Source organism: Chroicocephalus ridibundus, chromosome 1 (genome assembly GCF_963924245.1).
Source record: "Chroicocephalus ridibundus chromosome 1, bChrRid1.1, whole genome shotgun sequence".
Taxonomy (NCBI): Eukaryota; Metazoa; Chordata; class Aves; order Charadriiformes; family Laridae; genus Chroicocephalus; species Chroicocephalus ridibundus.
The window spans coordinates 198614726-198637019 of record NC_086284.1 but is presented as its reverse complement, the minus strand read 5'-3'; the positions used below and the strand labels follow the sequence as shown (position 1 = coordinate 198637019).

The window sequence follows — 22294 nt, the reverse complement described above, 5'->3', positions numbered from 1 at the left end:
GTATTATCAGCAAACCTCATTTGGCCGATGATTTGGCACAAGCCACTCCGCCACCTGTACTGGCACAAACCACGACACACGTTCCCACCTTTTGTCGCCATATCATTTATAAAAACATTTATATAAGAACTGCTCTAAGTGTGGTCCTTAAATAACCTTCCTACTAGCACAGCCCCATGCAACAGGAGTAGTCAAGTTAGCCCTCCAGCTAGGTATTATCTAGCATACAAATCTTGTTCTCACCCCCAGCTTCCTCAATTCCTCTTTTAGTTTCTCATGCACTACTATATCAAATTTTATGCTGCAATTCAGTCAGATTAAATTTTCTGTCTTTTCATTGCATACAAAAAAATCAGTCAAATTAATCTTACACAATACTTCCCATAAATTAATGTAAATTGTATCCCATTTTCTTATCTCCATGTTTTAATTAGTGTTTCCTAAAATATCTCTTCTACATTTACAGAATCATAAAGTCAGACAAGCCTTAGTCAAAAACTTAGGTCTAGAGATTTTTCCTCCTTTCTTAGCACAAATCCCAGATAAAAATTCTTTAATCGGTAACACAAGTATATATAAAATTACAGACTGTATTACCTCAATGCAAAGACAAGGGAGTAGCTGAGAATATTTCAGAGAAACTGATTTTAAAGATTCCTTCCCTTTGATCTGAAACGAAAAAGATGGTCATGAATCCAAGACAATAAATGACTTTTAATAAAGCTCAATAAAGATATAGAAGGGCTTTTCCTATAACTGAGACCCCAGTGAGCATTTCCACCAACAAGTGACCTCCCACCTGTTTAACAAACTGCTTGGAGCTTTAACTCACCACAGCAAACGCTCCTACATCTTCACAGGTAAACCACTTGTGGCACAGGCGAACATAATAATCTTGATCTCGAAGAAAATTGGATACGTTCACTGATATAATTTTCCTTGCCCTGTCTACATTATAATCAAACTTCCCAGCTGAAAAAGAAAATTCAAACATGAAATTATCACATCTGTTTCTCTATTACTTTATTGTTTCTGATTTTGTTATTTCTTTATAAAAGGTACAGAATTTATTTCATAACTTGATGGAGATTAAATTCAACATCTACAGATTCTTACCTAGACTGTTTGAATTAGTTATTTTTATATCATGATATTCCTAAAGGTATTCTTATTTTATGAGACATAATAATTTTCATGAGAACAAATTTCAATATTACTCCATTTTAAACTGGCAATACTGAGAGGCCAGGACACCTACTGTTTGTACCTCAACCTTAGTACTTGAAATCTTATGTAGTTCATGTAAAAATACTTAAAATATACACACTAATACTACTACAAAAAGTTACAATTTCATTACACAAAGAACACGTGCAACTATGTTAGACAAACACAGTATGTGGGGGGATGTTTTATTTTTTATATTCGTTATTTTGTATTCACTTTATTCATTTATTATAGTCATTATTTTGGTACACCAAAATCAGGACAGCAGTTTGGCAAATTACTTTCAATCCATTTATGAGGTCTGCCTATAGACAAAATATAAAACCAGCAAACCAAAGTGCATGAAAATGACAGAAACCAATTTGCAGAAGTTTAAGTATTAAATAGGTTGTCAATATCTTTATCTGCTATCTAGCATTTCCGAGTCAATACAAAGAAACACATTTTCCAAGACATTATTTGTCAATTACATGGTAATTATGAGTAGTGGTAGTTGTAAATCATCTTTTTGTTCCCTGCTTATTCAGCTATGAAAACATATCATTGTACAGGTCACCAGAAGTATCTCACAGTTTTAAATTACACAGAAGATCATCTCACCCGAACAAGCTGGAATATATTTTCCCACATCACTGTTTCTGCAATCTGCAAAATAGAAGACAGAGTTTTCTTCAATGCTGCTTTATTTATATAACTGTGTAAAAAAACTGCCAAATTATCTAACAGCTTCCCAACAGGAAACCTACACCTTATACCCCTTTTTAAAGGTAGATTCACATCTACTTCTACGTAAGCAGCAAAAAAGAAAAGTACCCTTACCACACACAGAGATTCTATCACAACTTGCCTTAAAGAGCTATCCCACCAGTACGGGGTTTCTACTGGAAAACCTCATCAGTAGTTTAAGGTGGCAATCTAGGACATAACATTGCCTTTCTTTATCTCATACCTAACAATAATTTAAGTAATAGAAATAATAATAAAAATAATAATAATTTAAGTTATTCTTTCCTTGAAAGCTACTCTTGTTGTTTACCAGGCTTATTCCTCTGTCATAAACAACTGTGTATTTTTGCTATTCTGACTCGACTCTAGTCTTACAAAGAAATATCCTATTTAGCTCCCAGGGAACTTACCAGAACTAGAGGCCAGGCGACGCTTTCAGAACTAATATCTAATATTTGTATCTTCAAAACTTAAATCTTGATTTAAGAACAATAAATCAGCTTATAACGTGCTGCCTACTGTTTTCACCTGTCCTTGCTTAACTCAGAGCAGCACTTTGTTCTCATTTCCCCATACAGTTCTTTTCCCCCGAGAAATATTTCCTATTTTCATGTGTGTACTCACCGTTGTAAAATATCTTAAAACTGGGCTTTATAAAACCTTATTTTCCCCCTTCTTTATTCGCAAAGTACATATTTACTTCAATAGTGCATTGCGACTTATCAAGAAAATGAAAGGCTTTTTAAATACAAAAAAGCTTTACTTCTATGGAAGCGTGGAACAGCCACAACATGTCTGATACTGTACGATGGGCAAGAGCCGCCCACCCAGAGGCTCTGGAGATGGGAAGGCAGGGCAAGCCCAGGCACCGGACCGAACCAGGGGTCTCCTTTCATGCTTTGCACCACCATTTGGTGCATTTGTCTCCACCAGCCACTCTGTATCTTGGCTGATATCTGTTTTCATATGCATGTGGTAGGCACTTTACCCTGAAAACATGGAAAAACACCACCTTATCTTAATCCAGTTACATGAAAACAGGCTATGGAACAGCTAGCTAATTAAAGTAAAAAGAAATTTCTTTACACTTTCTTATTAATCTTTCCTCAGTCTCTGAAACCACCTATGGCCTAACTATGAAGAGAAGCAGAAGCTCCGTCTTATGCACAGAGAGACACAGGACTGAACCTACAGGCAGAGAAAGAGCACATGCCAATCACAAGTAGGCCAATTAGGACAAATGCACAGTGTAGTTCAGTTTTCCTTTTAGATACAAACTCTGGTCTCTGTTTTTCATAGCAAGTCAGACATTTATATGCACAAAATAAATCATCGAAATGCAGAATGAGCCTGGTCCTGGCATGCATGATCTACCATCAGTTAGATCAGCGTATCCCAGAACATGATCTGGCTTTGCATTTGGGGTTTTGTGGTTTGGTTTGGGTTGGTTTCTTTCTTTGAAAAGATGTTTCTTGAAAAACATCTGGTTTAAGATGTTTTCCTACCTTCAACATAGTATTCCTGACTCAGCTTGACTTCACAGTAATTTGGTACTGTTTTCATGGTCACATAGATGTGTTGTGCTACATTGACTTCAATGCAATTGAATTGTACCTGTACCTGTTCAAAACATTTATAAAATCAAGTTTGTGCATGACTTCCAGAATACATGAAAACCACTGGTTATCAGAGTTAAGCAAGCAATATTCTCCGTTCAGATTTATTTATATTTACAAGGAGCATTAAGCAGTCTCATATATTGTAGCATTAAGAATGTAAAAGAAGCAGATACCACTTAAAGGTATTTCAGAGTACCATTACTTCTAATCCAGGATGTTGCTATCTTCTTCACTTCCAGAAATCCAAATATCTACAAGCTATGAAATAATCCTAAAAGCAAAGAAATACAGGTACCCAATGCTTATTGAACTTCAAAAGCAAAAAGGTCTTTCATACTACCAAAAGTCCCCCTTTGTAGGCATTTTTAAAAGCACAGACGCTTGCACAATAGGAAAAAAATGTCCGTTTAAACATTTAATGGCGACTTCAGCAAATTTATTCATTCCAGTAACAGTTCGTGAGACAGAAAGTAATTTAGGAGACAAAACTTGACATCCAGTTATATCAGGTCATTCCCTCAGTGATAGCAGTAAGTATTCAATTAAACTGAAACAAAGACAATTTCATTAAATATGTTTGTTGAGTCTCGCCTATAAACTTACCTTACTCTAAAAGCTACCAACTGTTCCTTGCTGGCCCTGCATTGCCTGTAGGGACGTTTGATCGTCAAGGGATACAGAGCGTAAACTGCAATAGCAGTCTGGGAGAAGAACTTTGTTTCACATGTGCAATCAATATAACATTTACAAAGCACATGAAGTAAGACATTTTGTGTGGGATTAATAACAGTTGTCCACCAGTAACTGAAAGCAAAAATTCATCTCTTTTAAACAGTTCGTCAAGGATGGTTCTTTTCTTTTTTTCCCCAGTTGCAAATTTCAATAACAGACTTCTGGGTTTAGTTTAGTAAAAAATTGTACTCTGCTGTTGCAATAATTACCATGAATTTAGGACAGATGTGCACAAGTGCTTAGGCACTCGGCTGTCACCTATATGTGTAAATTCCATTGATGTGGTTGGACTTAAATAAATCATATGTATGCATTTAAAATCCCTGTGGCAGTCTGCTTCCTAGCAATTGGAGTTACGAAAGCTTCCCCACAATTTGGTGCGCGCGAAAAGAAAGCTAGCAAGATTGATATAAAAATTAGGCTTTGCAGAGGCAGCTTCTCTTGCAAAAAGGTAAGTGGAAGAAGTATAAAAATGGTAGAGAATTTAATTTATAGGTTGGGTTACAAAAGGACATTTTGTTATGGGGTTTCATTAGACAATGCTGAAGCATACATTTCCTTGCAGTTTTCCACAAAGTCAGTAAAAGAAGAAAATAAGAGAGACACAAAATATATTTTTTTCCAAAGGCTCATAAACATTTAAATGAAAAACAACCCAAAAAAAAAGGAGTCTACCTTCTTTCCATTAAGCATCTTGCTTTTTTTCCTAGCAAATCTCACATTTGTGCACTGAGATTGCTGTGTGTCCAGTGAAAGAGAACATATTTCCAGCCCACGGATATTTTCTGAAATGAGTTAGGAGAAGATTTCAAAAATATAATTTGAGCATCTTTAAGAAAAACAAAAAAAGAAATTAAAATATACCATATCATAAGCTTTCCTCCTAAGTGAAAGGAACATGTATTTTCCCTCTGCTAAAAAAGGGGCATTATATATAATACACACATGGAGGTAGGAGCAAGGATTTAATACAGATAGCTATAAATTAAAGCTTTAATTATGCAAATTCTTACGCAAATTTTAAAAATAAACTCTGAATGAAGCACAGCAGGAAATACCTAAATGGTAACACACTAAGCACACGAATGGCAAGGTGCTAGTAAAAATAGATTATAGCGCAGAATTGTAACTTCAGACACAGAAACTGTTTCTCCTTCTGTTGGGACAGTCACTCATGTCTGAGTGACCAGTGCAGACAGAATTTGTGTGAGAGTGTGTGTGTGCACCTGTGACAGACCAAGAAAGGCAAGGGCAGCTAGGGGCACGGGTAGAGAACAAGTGTATTATGTTGGAAGTAAAAATTCAGTTGTCTTGAATTCATTATCTTAGTTCTCATTCCCTTGAGAAAGGCCAGGGCTTTACCCTGGCTTGTAGTAAATGATTTCACAAAAAAAAAAATCTTTCTGATATAACTGCATGAAAACAGCTTGGACACAAATATTGCAATATGCCACAAAATTTGGCTGGACACCTATAAGCAAAAAGTAGACAGAAATGATACAGTAGCAAATCTGCTTCCTACCATCCAGACTCAGAGTTCCTTTAATGTTTAAATGAAGAGAGCATGGGCTTCCTTGGACACATTTCATCACTGTTGAGATCTTCATGCTTTTCAGTACCATAGAAGACAAAGATGCAGGAGCGTCATGGCAGAAGCTATTAAAAAGGCCACCTGCAAAGACAAATACAAATATAGAGAAATGTCATTGTGCACATGATATCTGGGGGAGAGAAAGCACCAAAGCTGAAGCTCTAGCTCTACTGAAACCAGTAAGAAAGTCACCAATGACTTCAGCAAAGCCAGTACTTTACCTAAGACTTTTACATGGCCAAGAGATGTAGTTGGCTTCACTAACAACGCAGGGAGGTTGGAAGGAACTGCATTACAGATGGGGTTTGGGAATAAATTTCCTGGCTCAGGGGTTGGTACTGGGACCGGTGCTGTTTAACATCTTTGCCAGCAACATGGACAGTGGGATCGAGTGCACTCTCAGCAAGCTTGCTGATGACACCAAGCTGTGTGGTGCAGTTGACACGCTGGAGGGAAGGGATACCATCCAGAGGGACCTGGACAGGCTTGAGAGGTGGGCCTGTGAGAACCTCATGAAGTTCAACAAGGCCAAGCGCAAGGTCCTGAACCTGGGTCGAGGCAATCCCAAGCACAAATACAGGTTGGGTGGAGAATGGATTGAGAGCAGCCCTGAGGAGAAGGACTTGAGGGTGTTGGTTGATGAGAAGCTCAACATGAGCAGGCAATGCGCACTTGCAGCCCAGAAAGCCAAACACATCCTGGGCTGCATCAAAAGAAGCGTGGCCAGCAGGTCAAGGGAGGTGACTCTCTCCCTCTACTCTGCTCTGGTGAGATCCCACCTGGACTACTGTGTCCAGCTCTATAAGAAGAACATCAACCTGTTGGAGCAAGTCCAGAGGAGGGCCACAAAGATGATCAGAGGGCTGGAGCACCTCTCCTATGAAGACAGGCTGACAGAGTTGGGGTTGTTCAGCCTGAAGAAGAGAAGGCTCCAGGGAGATCTTAGAGCAGCCTTCCAGTACCTAAAGGGGGCTTACAGGGAAGACGGGGAGGGACTCTTTATCATGGAGTGTAGTGATAGGATGAGAGGTAACACTTTTAAATTGAAAGAGGAGAGATTTAGATTGGATATCAGGAAGAAATTCTTTACAGTGAGGGTAGTAAAGCACCGGAACAGGTTGCCCTGGGAAGTTGTGGATGCCCCATTCCTGGAGGTGTTCAAGGCCAGGCTGGATGGGGCTTTGAGCAGCCTGGTCTAGTGGGAGGTGTCCCTGCCCATGGCAGGGGGGTTGGACTAGACGATCTTTAAGGTCCTTTCCAACCCAAACCACTCTATGATTCTATGATTTTGTGTTAATCCGCAAGAGGAAGGACTCACATGTCTCTAACGGTTAAGGCTAGCAGAGCACACCTAGACTAACAGTGGTTTTAAATAATCAGATCTTCTAGATCATGGCTAGACTAATATTTTATTCAAACGTTTTTCCAAAACACTACCTGTATATTGTGACCACTCTCATAGGTAGTAGTTTAATTTTAGGATTGGCTGATGATCTCAACTGCTGTTAAAATATCATTTTTCACACAAGAGGGCACCATTGCATTCCTAGTCATGGAAAAATCCCTCACACCTGTAGGACTTCTCCTTTAGACCAGAACAGCAAGAGCAGAATAGATAATATCCAGGCCTTCTTCAAGGTATAAATCGTAGTAGGCACAGAACACCATTACTATGTCTCATCTTATTTTTCTATGCAAATTTAGTCATCCTAAAGCCTTAGGACATCAGTTTGCAAAGCCATCTTCTGTAGGCTAATGTAAAAGAAAAAAAAACAGTCTTAAGTCCCCAAATCTCATCAGTTGGCCAGATTTCATCTCTTTCCACTTCTCAAAGTGTCCTGCACAGAAATCAGTTATTTATTTATGAATTTATGTTGGTACAGTGGATTTAATCCCCAGTGCATATTCCTCGGGCTTTTCTACCTCACATAAATTGCTTGTAGACCCAAAAATTATGAGTTCAAGAAATTATCAGAACAAATAGCCAGGAAATAGGGTTTTGCCCCTTGGCTTTGTGGTGTACAACGAAGCACACCTCATTTTAGCTGTACCTACATCACAGTAATTTTTTTTTAAAACATTTCTTACCTTTCTAACTTCGGTACATAGCATGAAAGTTAAAAGACACTGAAGTAAAAAAAAATATTTCACTGCACATTCTCCCCCCACCCACCCACCACCACCCCCAGGGACAGGCTGGAAGAACAAAAAAACATTTGACTCTTACTAGTCGTACTGCTGAACATACTCCTAGAAGGAGTTCAAGTAGTACAGTGAAGAGCACAGCGTGAAACAGCAGGGCCACAATACTGTGCTTGCCATAAAATATGGGATAACACTCTTAACTCAAATCATCAGAAAAAGGTGCATCCTTCAATGTCTAGCCAAGAATTGCTGTCAAGTGTGGATGCCCACTGACTTGCATGGAAGACACATCCACAGTTTTCACAGAGTAAAGGTAGGATGTGGGGAAGGAGGAAGGGCAAATGTTACCCTTACTTACCCCTCCAATGAAGGAAAGTCTCTAAATTTAAAGACTGGAAGTGTATTAACCTGTACAGGACCTCTTTTTATATTATGAGATGCTCACTTTCACAGTGTCCAGTTGCAGCTGAAGCCCATTGTCAGGGATCGCATACTGATAAATGCAGGATGTGAAGACAGGCTGACACAAATGTGGTACCTTGGCTTGAATCTGCCAGGTCCTAAGTTGCCTTCACACTTCGTATCAGGAGAAATAAGTCCTCTATGATGCATATCAAAAGTCAGAAAAGAAAAATGCTTCACACCTGAATCTCCACTCCATTACCCTGATTTTGTGTCATTAAGCATCTTTTGGAGGCAACAGGACATGCTGATATGAACTAAGTGGAAAAGTATGGAAAAACAAGGACACTTTACCTCAACTGCCAGTAGAGTCAACTCTCAATTATCCAAGGCAATATTGGCTATGAGAGAAGACAATTTGTGCAAACCAAAGAAAAAACACAGATCATACAAACTATAAAAATTAGGCTTTAAGCACAGTGGAGTACATTGACTTTTGAAGAATTTATAAACATCTTTCCACAGAGATGAGGCAGCTTTAAGTAATACAGTGCACAGCAGCCAGATGTGACCACTAAATTCCGTGCTCCAAGAATGGGTGGTGTAATAATCCTGAAGGTATCTCAGGATGGAAAGCTATTGTACAACACACAATCAATACACCCACAGCTAAATGGGAGGTTATTATATTGCAGAACTACCTGATAATTATTACTAATAATGTGATATGTAATGATTAGTTTTAGCTCTGTCTCTTTGCTCAAAAAGCTATTTTTTGGACTGCATCGTATGACATGCAGTTGCAGATACCAAATGGTATCCAGGAGCAACTATTCCTGCTTAATTCATTGGTTATTGGTGTAAATGTCTTGATCCAGGCCTAATCTTGCCTATTCCTGTGCCTGTGTAGAAATGATTCGAAGGAAGAGCAATGTGTCTGTATATATATATCTATATATATACATTGTCAAAGCTGACAGTTCTTCACAAAGTATTCTCTTTGGGTGAATTTGAGCATATTACTTGACCCTACTTATTTTTAGGAGAGATTGTCACGACTTAATTGAATTCGGTCCTTTGTTATTACTGCCAAAGGTATGGTATTATCAGATGTCACAGGCCTGGGACTATCTCAGGAGAATCCTAAGTCATACCTTGGTTCCCTACTGACATTGGATCATTATCAGGCAGATGCACAAACACAGTTTTAGGGACCACTGTCTGTCTGTAAGCAGGGACACTGTCTTCCTTGATCAGAGTTTCTACCTTCAAACTGAGAACAAACAAATAATACATTGGATAAAATGAAATGACTCTTCCACTTTCTACTTTTTTCCATTATTTTTATGATACATTTTGAGAATTGCAAAAGATGCTGTAAAACTTATTAATAATAATTTAAATGGATATCATGCATGAGGATATTAGTTTTGGATCGCAATAAATATACGATACAAGCAAGAGCTGACAGAAAATAATTTTCATTCCGTAAATCATCACAGTATGAGACTCATTTCTGACTAATTATTCAGTAAACTCTTACCTTATCATCTTTTAATCCCCACCTTACATAGTTTCCTCTGGAACACACACACCTCTCTCCTTTTCTCATGAGCAGTTCAATCTACACCCCAGAGGACATAAAGGTACATCTTGCTACACAAAACATTTGCCGAGTAAATCTTGCCTAAATAAATCTTGCCTAAATTTTATGTTTATGAATTATAACTGTAATTAGCCCTACATGAGAGAGGGATTGTTGCTGTAATAAAAGATTCCTTAATTATGGACACATATCAGCCCGGGCATAAAGAAGCCAAGGCTTATTATTCAGCATGTAGACATTTTCCTTGTACTTTTGCCATCAGCTCAACCACAGCAGATTATTTTTTTTATCTGATGATGCAGCAATCAACCCGAACTGTCACGACAGCGAAACACACCTTATGTACACTCAGAGTACATACACTTATGTATGCCACAGCTGAGCAATGGATACGCAATAGAAATTGTTAGGTGGATAATTTGAAGCCTCAGGCAAGAAGATTAAATTGGAGAACAGCAAAAAGAATTGCAGAGAAAACCCACGAATAACAGGCCCAGGCCAACACCCCATAGAAAATCCTAACTGGCTTTTTGGCTGATATTTCTTCCCTACAAGAATTGTAAGAATCTGAACTACTTAGGATACTGACAGTGCTAGATCTGCGAGTATATCTAAAGCACACTAAAACTGGTTCACTGGAGCATCATTCCATGAGTATAAATTACAGTAGCATTTCAAACCTATTTGCATATGATTTACCACAGTATCTGCTGCATCTGTGCATTACGATGATTCAATGACATTCATAAACTAGATATCCTCTCCTAAGATAAGCACATGGTGCACTTCAGTTAATAAACACCAAAATTCGCTACTTAAAAGTACTTACCCCAATTATGAAATTGATTAAATTTCAGGATGACAGCCTCTCTTTCACAATAGATTTCAATGCACAGTAAATTAGAAGGGTTTCACAGTTGTATGTTTAGAAAGTATTTCAAACTTTCAAGGAGAATGCACAACACAGTGATACATTGTGCCAAACAAATTTTCTGAGAATGTAAGACTTTTTTAAGTCATTGATATATTAACATCAATGTCTGAATGTATTAGAGTGAATTTCAAATACTACAGTATCCCTTAGGTACTACTAAGAGCAGGAGAGAGAAGGCAGAGTCAAAGCTATGTTGCCAAATACAACTGAGATGATGAATTCCTGCAAATTCTAGGAAATAAAGTCATCTTTTTGTTGCACCTAAAAGCAATGACTACTGCAAAGGTGCTCTATTATACAGTTAAGGTCTTTTAAGGTAATTTTACCTCAAGTAATAAATAATAAAAAGAATGACTATAGAAAAGGAAGTATGGAAATGAGCATACACCCACTGTTGCACAAGTGAACTAGGATGAAGACTAAAAAAATGTTTTTTCATCATCCCTATAAGGCTGAGTCATCCTACACGTTACTTGTATTAAAGATAGCTGATAAGTCATTCTCAGGCAAAAACTGAAAACCTACAACCAGCTCTGCTTTATGTATATCATCTTGCAAGATAAGGATCTTTAGTTTACAAATTCTTCAGTGCCCAAAGTCTATATCCAGCTAAGAGTTAAACATCTAGTTTAAGCTTATGTGCATCATCTAAGTACCTCTGGCCGTCAGCAGAGAGGGAGAACCCCTCTCGCCTCCCTCCCAGCACATAATTCACCTTGTCCTAAGATGGGTGGAATGAATCACCACCTCGTGGTACCTGTAGTGAGTCTCCACTATCTAGATCTGCATTTGTGTAATACCCACCACAGACTTTAACTCGTAATCAACAGCATTGCAGGTGTCCTTCCCTTTGAGGCCAGGGTTGAAGGATTTGGCTTCCCCAGCCTGTGCTGCCCAAGGGCATGAAGGCATGCTTCAGCTAGGCAGAGAAAAGGACAGCACCCCTGTTTCTCTCCTCTTCTACAATTCCTTCCACATAGTTTGTGTAACTAGCAGCTCAGCTGCCTAATCCTAAAAAGATTCATTCACAATCCTTGGACCAGCCACCAATGGTTCACTCTGCTCACCGGTAGAAGTGTAGAGACTTTTTCAGGTGGGACTTTTAACTGTATCCCTTCCACAGCCGTGTTCTTTCTCTCCCCCTCAACACGTGTGCCATAAATACCACACTTTCAGAGTTAGACTCATGACAGCTGAAGTTTGGCTTTCGCCCCACGCCATAGCATCAGCATCTCACACGCTTGCGGCTCAGGGCTGCAGCTTCTCCCTCTCTGTGGATGCTCTGCCACACGGACCCAGAAAAGGCACCGTGGAGACAAGCAGCGCTCAGAGCTGGGCCTCCAGCTAGGACTGTCTTCTCCGAGGGGACTGCTGGCAAGGCAGCTGCCTCATACTTCCCTGCCAAGTGACCATGGGCAATGGAGGAGTGATTGATGGAGGCTTCAGAGTTCAGGTAATTCAAGATCCTGTATTATTACTGTAGGCAATAATAATAAGTAGAAGCAATAAAAACACGTGAAATGACTAAGCAAATTCTCCCAATGATCATTTATGGTAAGGAAAATTATAAGGCAATAACGCACAATCATTTCAAATCTATTATTTATCAGAGCCTACCAGTTTCCAATGTTTTGTACAAGGAAACTGGTGGTAAATACCCTGTTAGATGACAGTGATCTGATGTCACCAGGGAAGTGAATTTATTTTCCTCAATAAATTATCTTTATCTTCCAAAAATAAATGGAGTAAAAGTGTGAATGATGTATACTCACTGGAAGGTTTGCTTTTACAATGAATCCCCTGCAAACAGAAAAAAAAATATTATAAAAGCTGAGGTAACAATAAAAATAAATATTGCTTAATCATTGCACACAAATATAAACATACCTTAAACAAGTAAACATATTCACAGTTCACAACAGAAATCATTCTCAAGACAAAAAAAAAAGATTTTCAAATACAATGAAAATGTATTTTCATATGCACCACTGCATATGACAGCCTGATACATACGGGGACACAAGATCAGCATTACCCTTATTTTCACATATTTCTACTGAGGTGTAATTTTTGTAACAAGTACAACAGTTCCATCACATACACGCATCTTTTTATCACATACTCCCATTCACACTGGCCAATAGCTTATGTATTGTTTTTTCAAACTTTACAATGGACTGCTTCATACCAGGGCAAAGAAACCAAGCAATTTTTTTAATGGGAGATACCTAGAACACTGTTGAATATTATATGATTTTTAGAAGGTCACGCTAGGCCAATGGAAGGAATTATTACAGTAACTGCAAATGAAGTTTAGAAATAAGACTTGCCTTTTTATTACTGAGAACTATCTGGCTCAGAATCCTGAAAATGAAATTACTCAGGCACAGTACTTACCATGTCCAAGTCAGAAAGTGTTTTCGTAAGAGGCAAAGTGAACCTGACACTGAGATTTTAAGAAGTTTCCAGCTATCTTTCAGACAGAGTACATCCATTAAACACTTAACCATACACTAAAATTCTGTAGAGGATTAAAATAACAAATCTTATTTTGAATACTATGCATGACATTCTAAAGAAAGGCTATTACTTAGCCAGCAAATACTGTTTTCTGATGTTCTAGCATTCAAGTTTCTGACATAGCACTTATAGCAGTAGTCCTTTGCATACAGCATATATGTTCCCCTCTGCTTGCCTTTAAAATCAGTGTCTCATTCACAAAGACACTTTTGTCACACCCACAAAAGAAGCAGGCACCATCTGCTGCTCTCAAATGGACTGGCAACTCTCAGTCCTTTTAAAACACTTTAGAATCTTGTCAATAAGCCAACAAGCTGCGAGTTTCAGAGCCAGCAAAAGCTTCTCAGAGGATGTTTGGAAGTTTTCAAGTTGTAGACAAACACAGAGTCTGCAGCCTGGATTAAGCATTAGCACATCATAAAATAACTGTTGCTTGGTCTTCCATGAGGCTTTCATCCACAGGTAATTCTGTCCTCCTCATAAACACAGCTGTAGAGGAAAATCGTATTATTGCTGCAGGTGAGAAATGGCAGCTGTGGCAGCTGCCTGAAGTATCTAAGAAGTGTGGTTTTGGCCTGACATTGCTGCTTTTAAGTTTTTAGCTAGATAAGCTTGTTTTTAAAGAAGGCCTTTAGGAAACCAGTCACCAGTACCTAACCTGTATTAGTTCTCATTCCTTTGACCTTTTGGCACATTTTTAATCATCACTTCTGGAGGTAAGTTGTCATCTTTTACAATTGGCAGTTTGTCACTATGACTTATGAAAGTACAGATGAATAAAAGGTGGTATTTTAAACCACTTTTTATAAAAAACATAGAGATGGTCATAGTTTCACAGACTGAGGATTATAACAATTGCTTGTGACATTGTTACAGATATTACTTTGGATGCTTCTTCACAATGCTACATTGACACTCAATGAAGGAAATAAAATAAAAACCCAAACTTCTTTACATAATTGTTCTACAACTGGGGTACTTCTATTTCAATGGTTTCATAAATTCCTCAAATCCCCCTGAAAGACTGAAAAATGTAACTGATGTGACCTCATTTCTGTTGCCCTATGTTCACAGAAATATTTCTCATTTATGAATGATTTCTGCCCCCACACACAAAACAGCCTTCACTGGTAGTTAGCTGATTCTCCCAATGCAGATTCATCAACACAAAGAGGACTATAGCTTTCTGAATAATTCAGTGCAACACTAAACCAATAAAAGTGGAACCTGCCAACTCGTATAAAATTCCACTGGAATTTTAACTGCTGTTTCAAAGCCCTAATTTTGAATTATTTCGAATCAAACCCTGCAGGAGTATGCAGGACAATTTGAATTCAGCCTCTGTACTTGAGGCTCTCCATGGCCTTAGGGAGTGGAATAGACAAATATACAAAATGCCTGCAAAAAATTGAGTGAGTGAGTCAGGGAACTAGCTTTCTTGGTGAGAAAACCTAACTGTTGGATCAACTAATTGCTGAGCTACTGCTTACTGGAAGAAATTAATCTCTCATGAGGTTGATAATTTAGCAAATTACTTTCGTATTTTTCATTTCCCATTCTGCAGCCAGACTATTGAAAATATTTTGGTTAGGTGGCTTGAGAGAGTTCTCAATTGCCAGTCAAAATTTCTTAGAACACCATCATCAAACAAAGCGTTCTTTCTGGTTACAATCATGGTGCAAAAATACATTAGAAAAAAAAACAAGGTCCCATTGAAGTAAACAACAAAAATCTCACAAAACTCAGAGGATTCAGCCTTTTATTTAAAGAAGGCCAGTACTTTGGAGTCCCTGTTATGAAACCTGAAAAATGCAAATCTTATGTAAATAAAGTATCTTAAGTTACAAACGTGAAAAAACCCACACACTTCTGTGGGTCTGGAGGACAATGCAGAAATCCTCATATACCTTCTAGTCTGCCCTAATCAAATCTTGGTTTTCACTATTGCTCAGATGAATCCTACCATTTGAGCACTTTCCACTACCATCTTGTGTTTATTTTCTCATCTTCTCCATGTGAAAAAAAAAGAAACATATCTGTCAGTGATTTTTATTCTGGTAGGGAGATGTTTTGCTGTTCTTGGGCACTTGGTTTTGTTCTGGGTGAGGAGTTGTTGGGAAGGTTTACATAAATAATCAAACATCTGCACAAGCACTTGCCATTTACAGCGAGCATTTGGTCACAGCTCAATTCCTTTTTTGTAATAAGTGGGTTTTTTTATTGTACAATACCAAGGGGGGTGGTGGTGGTATTTTCTTTTATAATCATTTTGCAAAATAGTCAAAAGAGACCATTTGTCTCAAAGAAGAACTCAAATAAATTAACCAAGTTCCTCTCCCACTTTCTATATCTTTTGTTTTCAGGAATTTTCAGTGATGAATGCAATAGAAAAACATAACACACTAAAACCAGAATGGAAATTTTCTTCCCCTTTCACAAATGCTGTGGGTGTCTTATGCAAAAATAAGATCCTGAACATGATAGTACATTTTATTCCTATACAGAGAGCATCTTTGATTCATATCTGCTTTGGCAAAGAGCCTAAGCAAAATACACTTACACAATGCACAAACAGTTAGGGATTTTCCTATTTCTCTAGGGTTTTCCCCATTTGTGGTATTACTCAACCGTAGCTAGAGGTTATCTGAACAGACACCACCAATGTGCAGCATTCTGAATAGAAGGTGTGGTGCCAACTTTTTAGCTAGCACAGCAACTTCTTCTCATTCTAAGCCAACTCTAATATCACATTGTTTTGTTTAAAGACTGTAGAGAAGAAAGTGAGATCAGCAGAGGAAGATTTGCATTTGGGGGCACAGAAAGTATTTTCATGAATTGAAATTGCCAAGGAAAAGAAACAAAGATTAGACCTGCTTCCCATTTCCTCTCATATCTCTAGGCACTGAATCAAGTGCAGAAGTGTGGAAATTCTTCCCTGAATGTTCTGTCATGCAGGGAAGAGCTTGAGGCAAATTTGGATTCATAGTCTACCTGTTAGCTCTGTTGTATCTCGTCCATAAAAGAGTCATTGGCAGCTCTTCCACAATTCCATAAGGAATGGTATTATGCCTGAAAATGCCTTAAAATGTATTCTTTAATTGGGACTAGGTTGTCAGACACTTAACATTCATTCATTAACATGCCCACAGTAAAATCAGTGAACATACAGTGAACAGTTTTTCCACCTTTTGAAAGATCCTTAGTGGCAAAGCTACTACCTACATTCCTACTTTAGGTTCAATCGTCAGAGAGGGCAGAGAAAAAGGAACATGACTACCTTGTGACGTTTCCCTCTATTCCAGCAATTTCTGTTCGTTGGCCATGCAAGCATGGGACTCTACATAGTCTTGCAACACAGGTTAAGTGTTGTCCTAATGTGGTGTGGTCTTGCAATAACTCATGGGTAAATTGTAGCCAAAAGGCTGATAAAGGTGATTAATATAATCATAATCATGTTCTTTTTGATTTCCAGAGAGGGGATGCGCTGCACAAATCTCCTAGATTTGTGGGAGATGCTCCCACAAAGCATCTGCCGAATCACTTGTTCTAGTCCACTGATAACCACAGGTGCCGCATCATCTAATCCCTTTCAAAAACTAATGAAGCTTCATTTTAAAATCAGTCAGGCTTTTATGTGCACTGCTCCAATAGCCAAGGCTATTCCAGAAGGCCTGTTCTATGACAGCACAAATTTTTTTAATTTCTAATGTAAACATAATAATCCAAGAAGCATAGAATCATAGAATGGTTTGGATTGGAAGGGACCTTAAAGACCATCTAGTTCCAATCCCCCTGCCATGGGCAGGGACACCTCCTACTAGACCAGGCTGCTCAAAAGCCCATCCAGCCTGGCCTTGAACACTTCCAGGGATGGGGCATCCACAATTTCTCTGGACAACCTGTTCCAGGGTCTCGCCACCCTCATAGTGAAAAATTTCTTCTTAATATCTAATCTAAATCTGCCCTCTTCCAGTTTGAAGCCCTTAAGCCTCATCCTATCACTGCATGCCCTTGTAAAAAGTCCGTCTCCAACTTTCCTCTAGGCCCCCTTCAGATACTGAAAGGCCTTCTCTTTTCCAGGCTGAACAATCCCAACTCTCTCAGTGTCTTCACAGGAGAGGTCCTCCAGCACTCTGGTCATCTTTGTGGCCCTCCTCTGGACTCACTCCAACAGGTCCATGTGCTTCTGTGCTGAGGACTTCAAAGCTGGATGCAGTACTCCAAGTGGGGTCTCAGGAGACCAGAGTAGAGGGGGCAGAATCACCTCCTCAGCCTGCTGGCCATGCTTCTTTTGATGCAGCCCCAGACACGGTTGGCTTTCTAGGCTGCAAGCACACATTGGTGGCTCATGTTGAGCTTCTCATCACCAACACACCCAAGTCCTCCTCAGGGCTGCTCTCAATCCAATGGTTAGCTTGTATTGACTTCTGATTGTGCCTGTTATCTTTTCACTTAAATAGATGCTTTCCACCCTGGAATTTACTTTACATTTATCTACAGCAAATCATATACCTTTTCTCAGCCTTTTTGTGGAACTATAAAAGCCAGGATCTGTTATTCCTCTCTAATAAACCAGGCTTTCCTTCTTACCATCACCCTTCTCAGCAGCTACTTCTATTCTAATGCATTTTTCCAAATGGAGTGACCAGAACCATGCACAGTTCTGAAGAGAACTGTGAATAAACCCACTAGGGTTTATTTGGTGCCTTGTAAAGTGCTAATATTCTTTGTCTCAATGGGGAGCACCACAACCATGTCAAATCAGTAGTTATCCTCCAATACAGAGAGGGAGCTACTTACGCCCTTCTATGCGGGCAATCTACGAGCAGCCTTCTTTTCTCTATCTGCTCAGCCCATTCAATTCATGGAGGTAAGAGCCTACAGATGCTGGCCATAAGAGTCCTAAATGATTCCTCATGGCCTCTAGTGAAAAACCTGACAATGCTAATGTGATCTCAATCATCTCCATACAGAAAAGGGTCTTTGAGCAGTGGACAGCCATGGTCAAAGTGCTATGGATCTGTACAATTTAAGAATTTTGGATGGAAACAGAGAGGATTCAGAGATGTATTATAAGCTCCTCAGACTACCAACAAATGACAGTAATTTCTTTCTAGAGACATTCAGCGCCAGAAAACATCTAGGGAGAACTTCACAAATGGTAACAACTGAATATGCTTTAGCTTTTTCCAGAGCTATTTTCATAGGCAAGGGAGATAATGGCTTTGCAATTTACATGTCCTTGAGGTTGGTGGGGATTGGAACCTCACAGGACTTTTCTCATTCTAGTCATATAAAGATCACCCCTGTATTTATCTTACCAAATATAAGAAAAGAGAATTCTTCACAATAAGAGAAAGCACAGAGATAATATAATTCTTATCCCACCAAAAAAAAAAAGTCATAACTATATCAAGGTCAAGTATTTATACAAAAAAGCATAAAAGTGGGTAAAAAGGAAAAGTAATAGGCCTACAGACCATGCATGGCAATTGAATAAAATTGTGGCTATATTTACTGAGAATCAGAGGAATTATAATCAGTAATACACATAATATGAAAATTTAGAACTTTTAAAAATTCATAGCTAGTTCCGCTGATACAGTGTCCCTAAAAGACCTTTTCTCAAAAGGAGCATCTGTATTTGTTTTGATGTCATGTGTAATTACTTTCATTGCCAAGGTAAAACTATCTTACTGATGATCCTTTTTAATTTTTGGCAAACCACAAGTTGTTCTTCAACTTTTACTGACAATGTGGTAATCAGGTACATGTAAACAGTGTGCAATGGCATCAGCTAAGCAATCACAGAAGGAAACATTTAGACTGTTCTCCACGCAGAAAAGAAATAGGCACCCGTACTCATGGCAAAGCATTGTTTTGGACTACTTTGAACTACTGCTTCTACAAGACCGCCTGGATGTTGCTGGATTTTTTCACAGAATGCTAAAACCAAAACATCTGAGTCGTGCCTATGCATTATCGAGCTCAGAGTTTCCTGCAGCATTTGCCATTTCACATGTATATGCAAATGTATGGACCATGTCCTCCAGAACCTCCTCTTTGCTGCAAGGCCAACACTTCCATTACAGTCTAGCGGTACTTCAGTAATGCAGGAACACGTGACTAACACAAGACCCTCAGGCCCCTTAGATTTTTGTCTTTCTGTTTACTTGCTACTGTTCAGGTATAACAGAGATTTCTGTCTTCAAGTCAGTATATAGTTCCTCCTGCACTGTATTCAGTCACAGAATCATGGAATACCAGGTTGGAAGAGACCTCAAGGATCATCTAGTCCAACCTGTCTTGGCAAAAGCACACTCTAAATAAGAAGGCCCAGCACCCTGTCCGGCTGAATCTTAAAAGCGTCCAATGTTGGGGAATCCACCACTTCCCTGGGGAGATTATTCCAATGGCTGATTGTTGCCATTGTGAAAAATATTTCTCTTGTGTCCTAATGGAATCTCACCAGGAGTAACTTGTATCCATTACCCCTGGTCTTTTCCATGTGACTCCTTGTAAAAAGGGAGTCTCCACCTTGTTTACAGCCACCCTTTAAATACTGGAACATGGTCATAAGGTCTCCCCTAAGCCTTCTTTTCTCAAGGTTGAACTAACCCATCCCTCTCAGTCTTTCCTCATTTGGCAGGTTTTTCAGTCCTTTGATCATCTTTGTGGCCCTTCTCTGGACCCTCTCCAGCCTGTTCCCATCTTTTTTGTACAGCGGTAAACAAAACTGAACACAGAATTCCAGGTGTGGCCTGACAAGCACTGAGCAGAGTGGGATAATGACTTCTTTATCTCTGATGTAACCCAGCATCCAGTTGGGTTTCTTTGCTGCTGCAACACACTGTTCACTCATACTGAGCTTGTTGTCCACCAGGACCCCCAGGACCCTTTACACAGAGCTGCTCCCCAGACAGGTAGATCCCAGCCTGTGCTGAACTCCTGGATTATGTTTTCCCAGGTGCAAGACTTGTCCTTGTTGAACTTCATAAGGTTCTTGTTAGCCCACTCTTCCAGCCTATCCAGGTCTTCCTGCAGGGTGGCTCTCCCTTCTGAAGTGTCCACTTCCCCACTCGGGTTGGTGTCATCAGCAAACTTCATCAGGATACACTTGCTCCCATCATCCAGATCACTTAGGAAGATATTAAACGGTGTTGGGCCCAATATCGATACCCGGGGGACCCCACTTGTGACTGGTTGCCAGTTTGAAAAGGAGATATTTCAAGGTGCGGCCTGTCAGTCAGTTCCCACCCACTGCACAGCCCACTTGTCTAGACTGTAACGCGTCAGTTTCTCTAGGAGGAGGCTGTGGGAAACCATGTCAAAAGCCTCAGAGAAATCCAAGTAGACAATGTCCCCTGCTTGCCCCATATCAACTGAGCAGGTTACTTTGTCATAGAAGGTGATCAGGTTTATCAAGCATGATTTGCCCTTGATGAATCTGTCCTGGCATTTCCCAATCACATACTTCATTTAACTTGTGATAGCCCCCAGGAGGATTTGTTCCATAACTTTCCCAGGAACTGAAGCAAGACTGATACGCCTAAAATTTCCTGGATCCTCCTTTAAGCCCTTCTTGTAGATGGGGGTGACATTAGCCTTCTTCTGGGACAACCCCCTATCTCCACGACTTCTCAAAGATTATGGAGAGTGGCCTCACAATGACATCAGCCAACTCCCTTAACACCCTTGGGTGGATAATGTCACGGGCCATCTGTTTGTAGGGGCCAAGCTCCCCTAATAGTTCACATACCAACTCTGCCTTCACTGGTGGTGTCTCAAAATCCATCAACCTGGATTTTTGTTCCCAAGACCTGGGGCCCAACAGTGTTGGTAAAAACAGAGGTGAAGGAAGTGTTGAGAACCTCTGCCTTTTCAGTGTTGTTGGTGACTAACTCACCTCTCCTGTTTAAGTGCAGGCCAGTATTTTCCTTCTGTTTCTGCCTGTTGTTGTTTGCATACCAGAAGAACCTTTGCTTGTCATTTTTGATATCTCTGACCAATTTCAATTTGAGCTGAGCTTTTGCTTTTCTAACTGCATCTCTGCACACCCTGCCAGTACCCTTGTTCTCAATGGGTATTCTTCCACTTTTCCATCTCTGGTACGCTTTTCTCTTGGTTTTGAGCAGACTCAGAAGCTCACAGTTAAGCCAAAGGGGTCTCTTGCTCTGCTTACTTCCTTTACCTTTAAAGGGGATGAACCGTGTTTGGGCTTCCAGGAGAGCGATGCTGAAAAACTCCCAGCACTCGCTAGCTTCTTTATCCTCCATGAAAGCTTCCCATGGAATCTCTCCCAGCTGAGCCCTGAGCAAGCTGAAGTTTGCTCTTCTAAGAGCAGATGCAGAGGAATCCTGTTGCTGTATTTTAACTGGACTGTCCTGTATTTCACCTGGACTGCACATGGCATATAACGTCTTCTGACCATTACTGTGGCTGCATGGCTGTACCCCGTTTACAGAGCAGAACAAGTGAAAGAGTTGGCAGCACAGTAATTATATTTCTGGGAACTTGTTGCAGTGACGTGCATTTATCCTATAAGTGAATGTCCAGTCAAAACAATATCACTTTGAGGTCTCACAACTGGGAAGAATATTCCCCTCTTGTATTTTTTTTTTTTGAGTGATTTGTATGTAAAAATAATGCTGATACAAAAAGGGCCTACATAGAAACCACTTGCTTTTAAATTTATTGGACCAAAGGGAGCTATGACAGTCTGAAATAAAAGCTGCCTATTCTATTGTATGCTTCAACTCCAGGACTAGAAGCAGAATTTGCTTGAAGCAACA

General features: G+C 39.5%; 1 protein-coding gene across 2 annotated transcripts in view; it reads right to left on the bottom strand.

Moving 5' to 3' along the window:
* Positions 1-22294, bottom strand: part of IL17REL (interleukin 17 receptor E like) — a 51256-nt gene that overhangs the window by 16292 nt on the left and 12670 nt on the right. For both annotated transcript variants that reach the window (XM_063324282.1, XM_063324291.1), the window contains exons 2-8: positions 12755-12782; positions 5827-5976; positions 4980-5089; positions 3459-3573; positions 1828-1872; positions 833-972; positions 598-669 (exon numbers count right to left, since the gene is read on the bottom strand). In XM_063324282.1, the coding sequence (XP_063180352.1) occupies positions 598-669; positions 833-972; positions 1828-1872; positions 3459-3573; positions 4980-5089; positions 5827-5976; positions 12755-12782 (660 nt within the window). The remainder of the gene's footprint in view (positions 1-597; positions 670-832; positions 973-1827; positions 1873-3458; positions 3574-4979; positions 5090-5826; positions 5977-12754; positions 12783-22294) is intronic.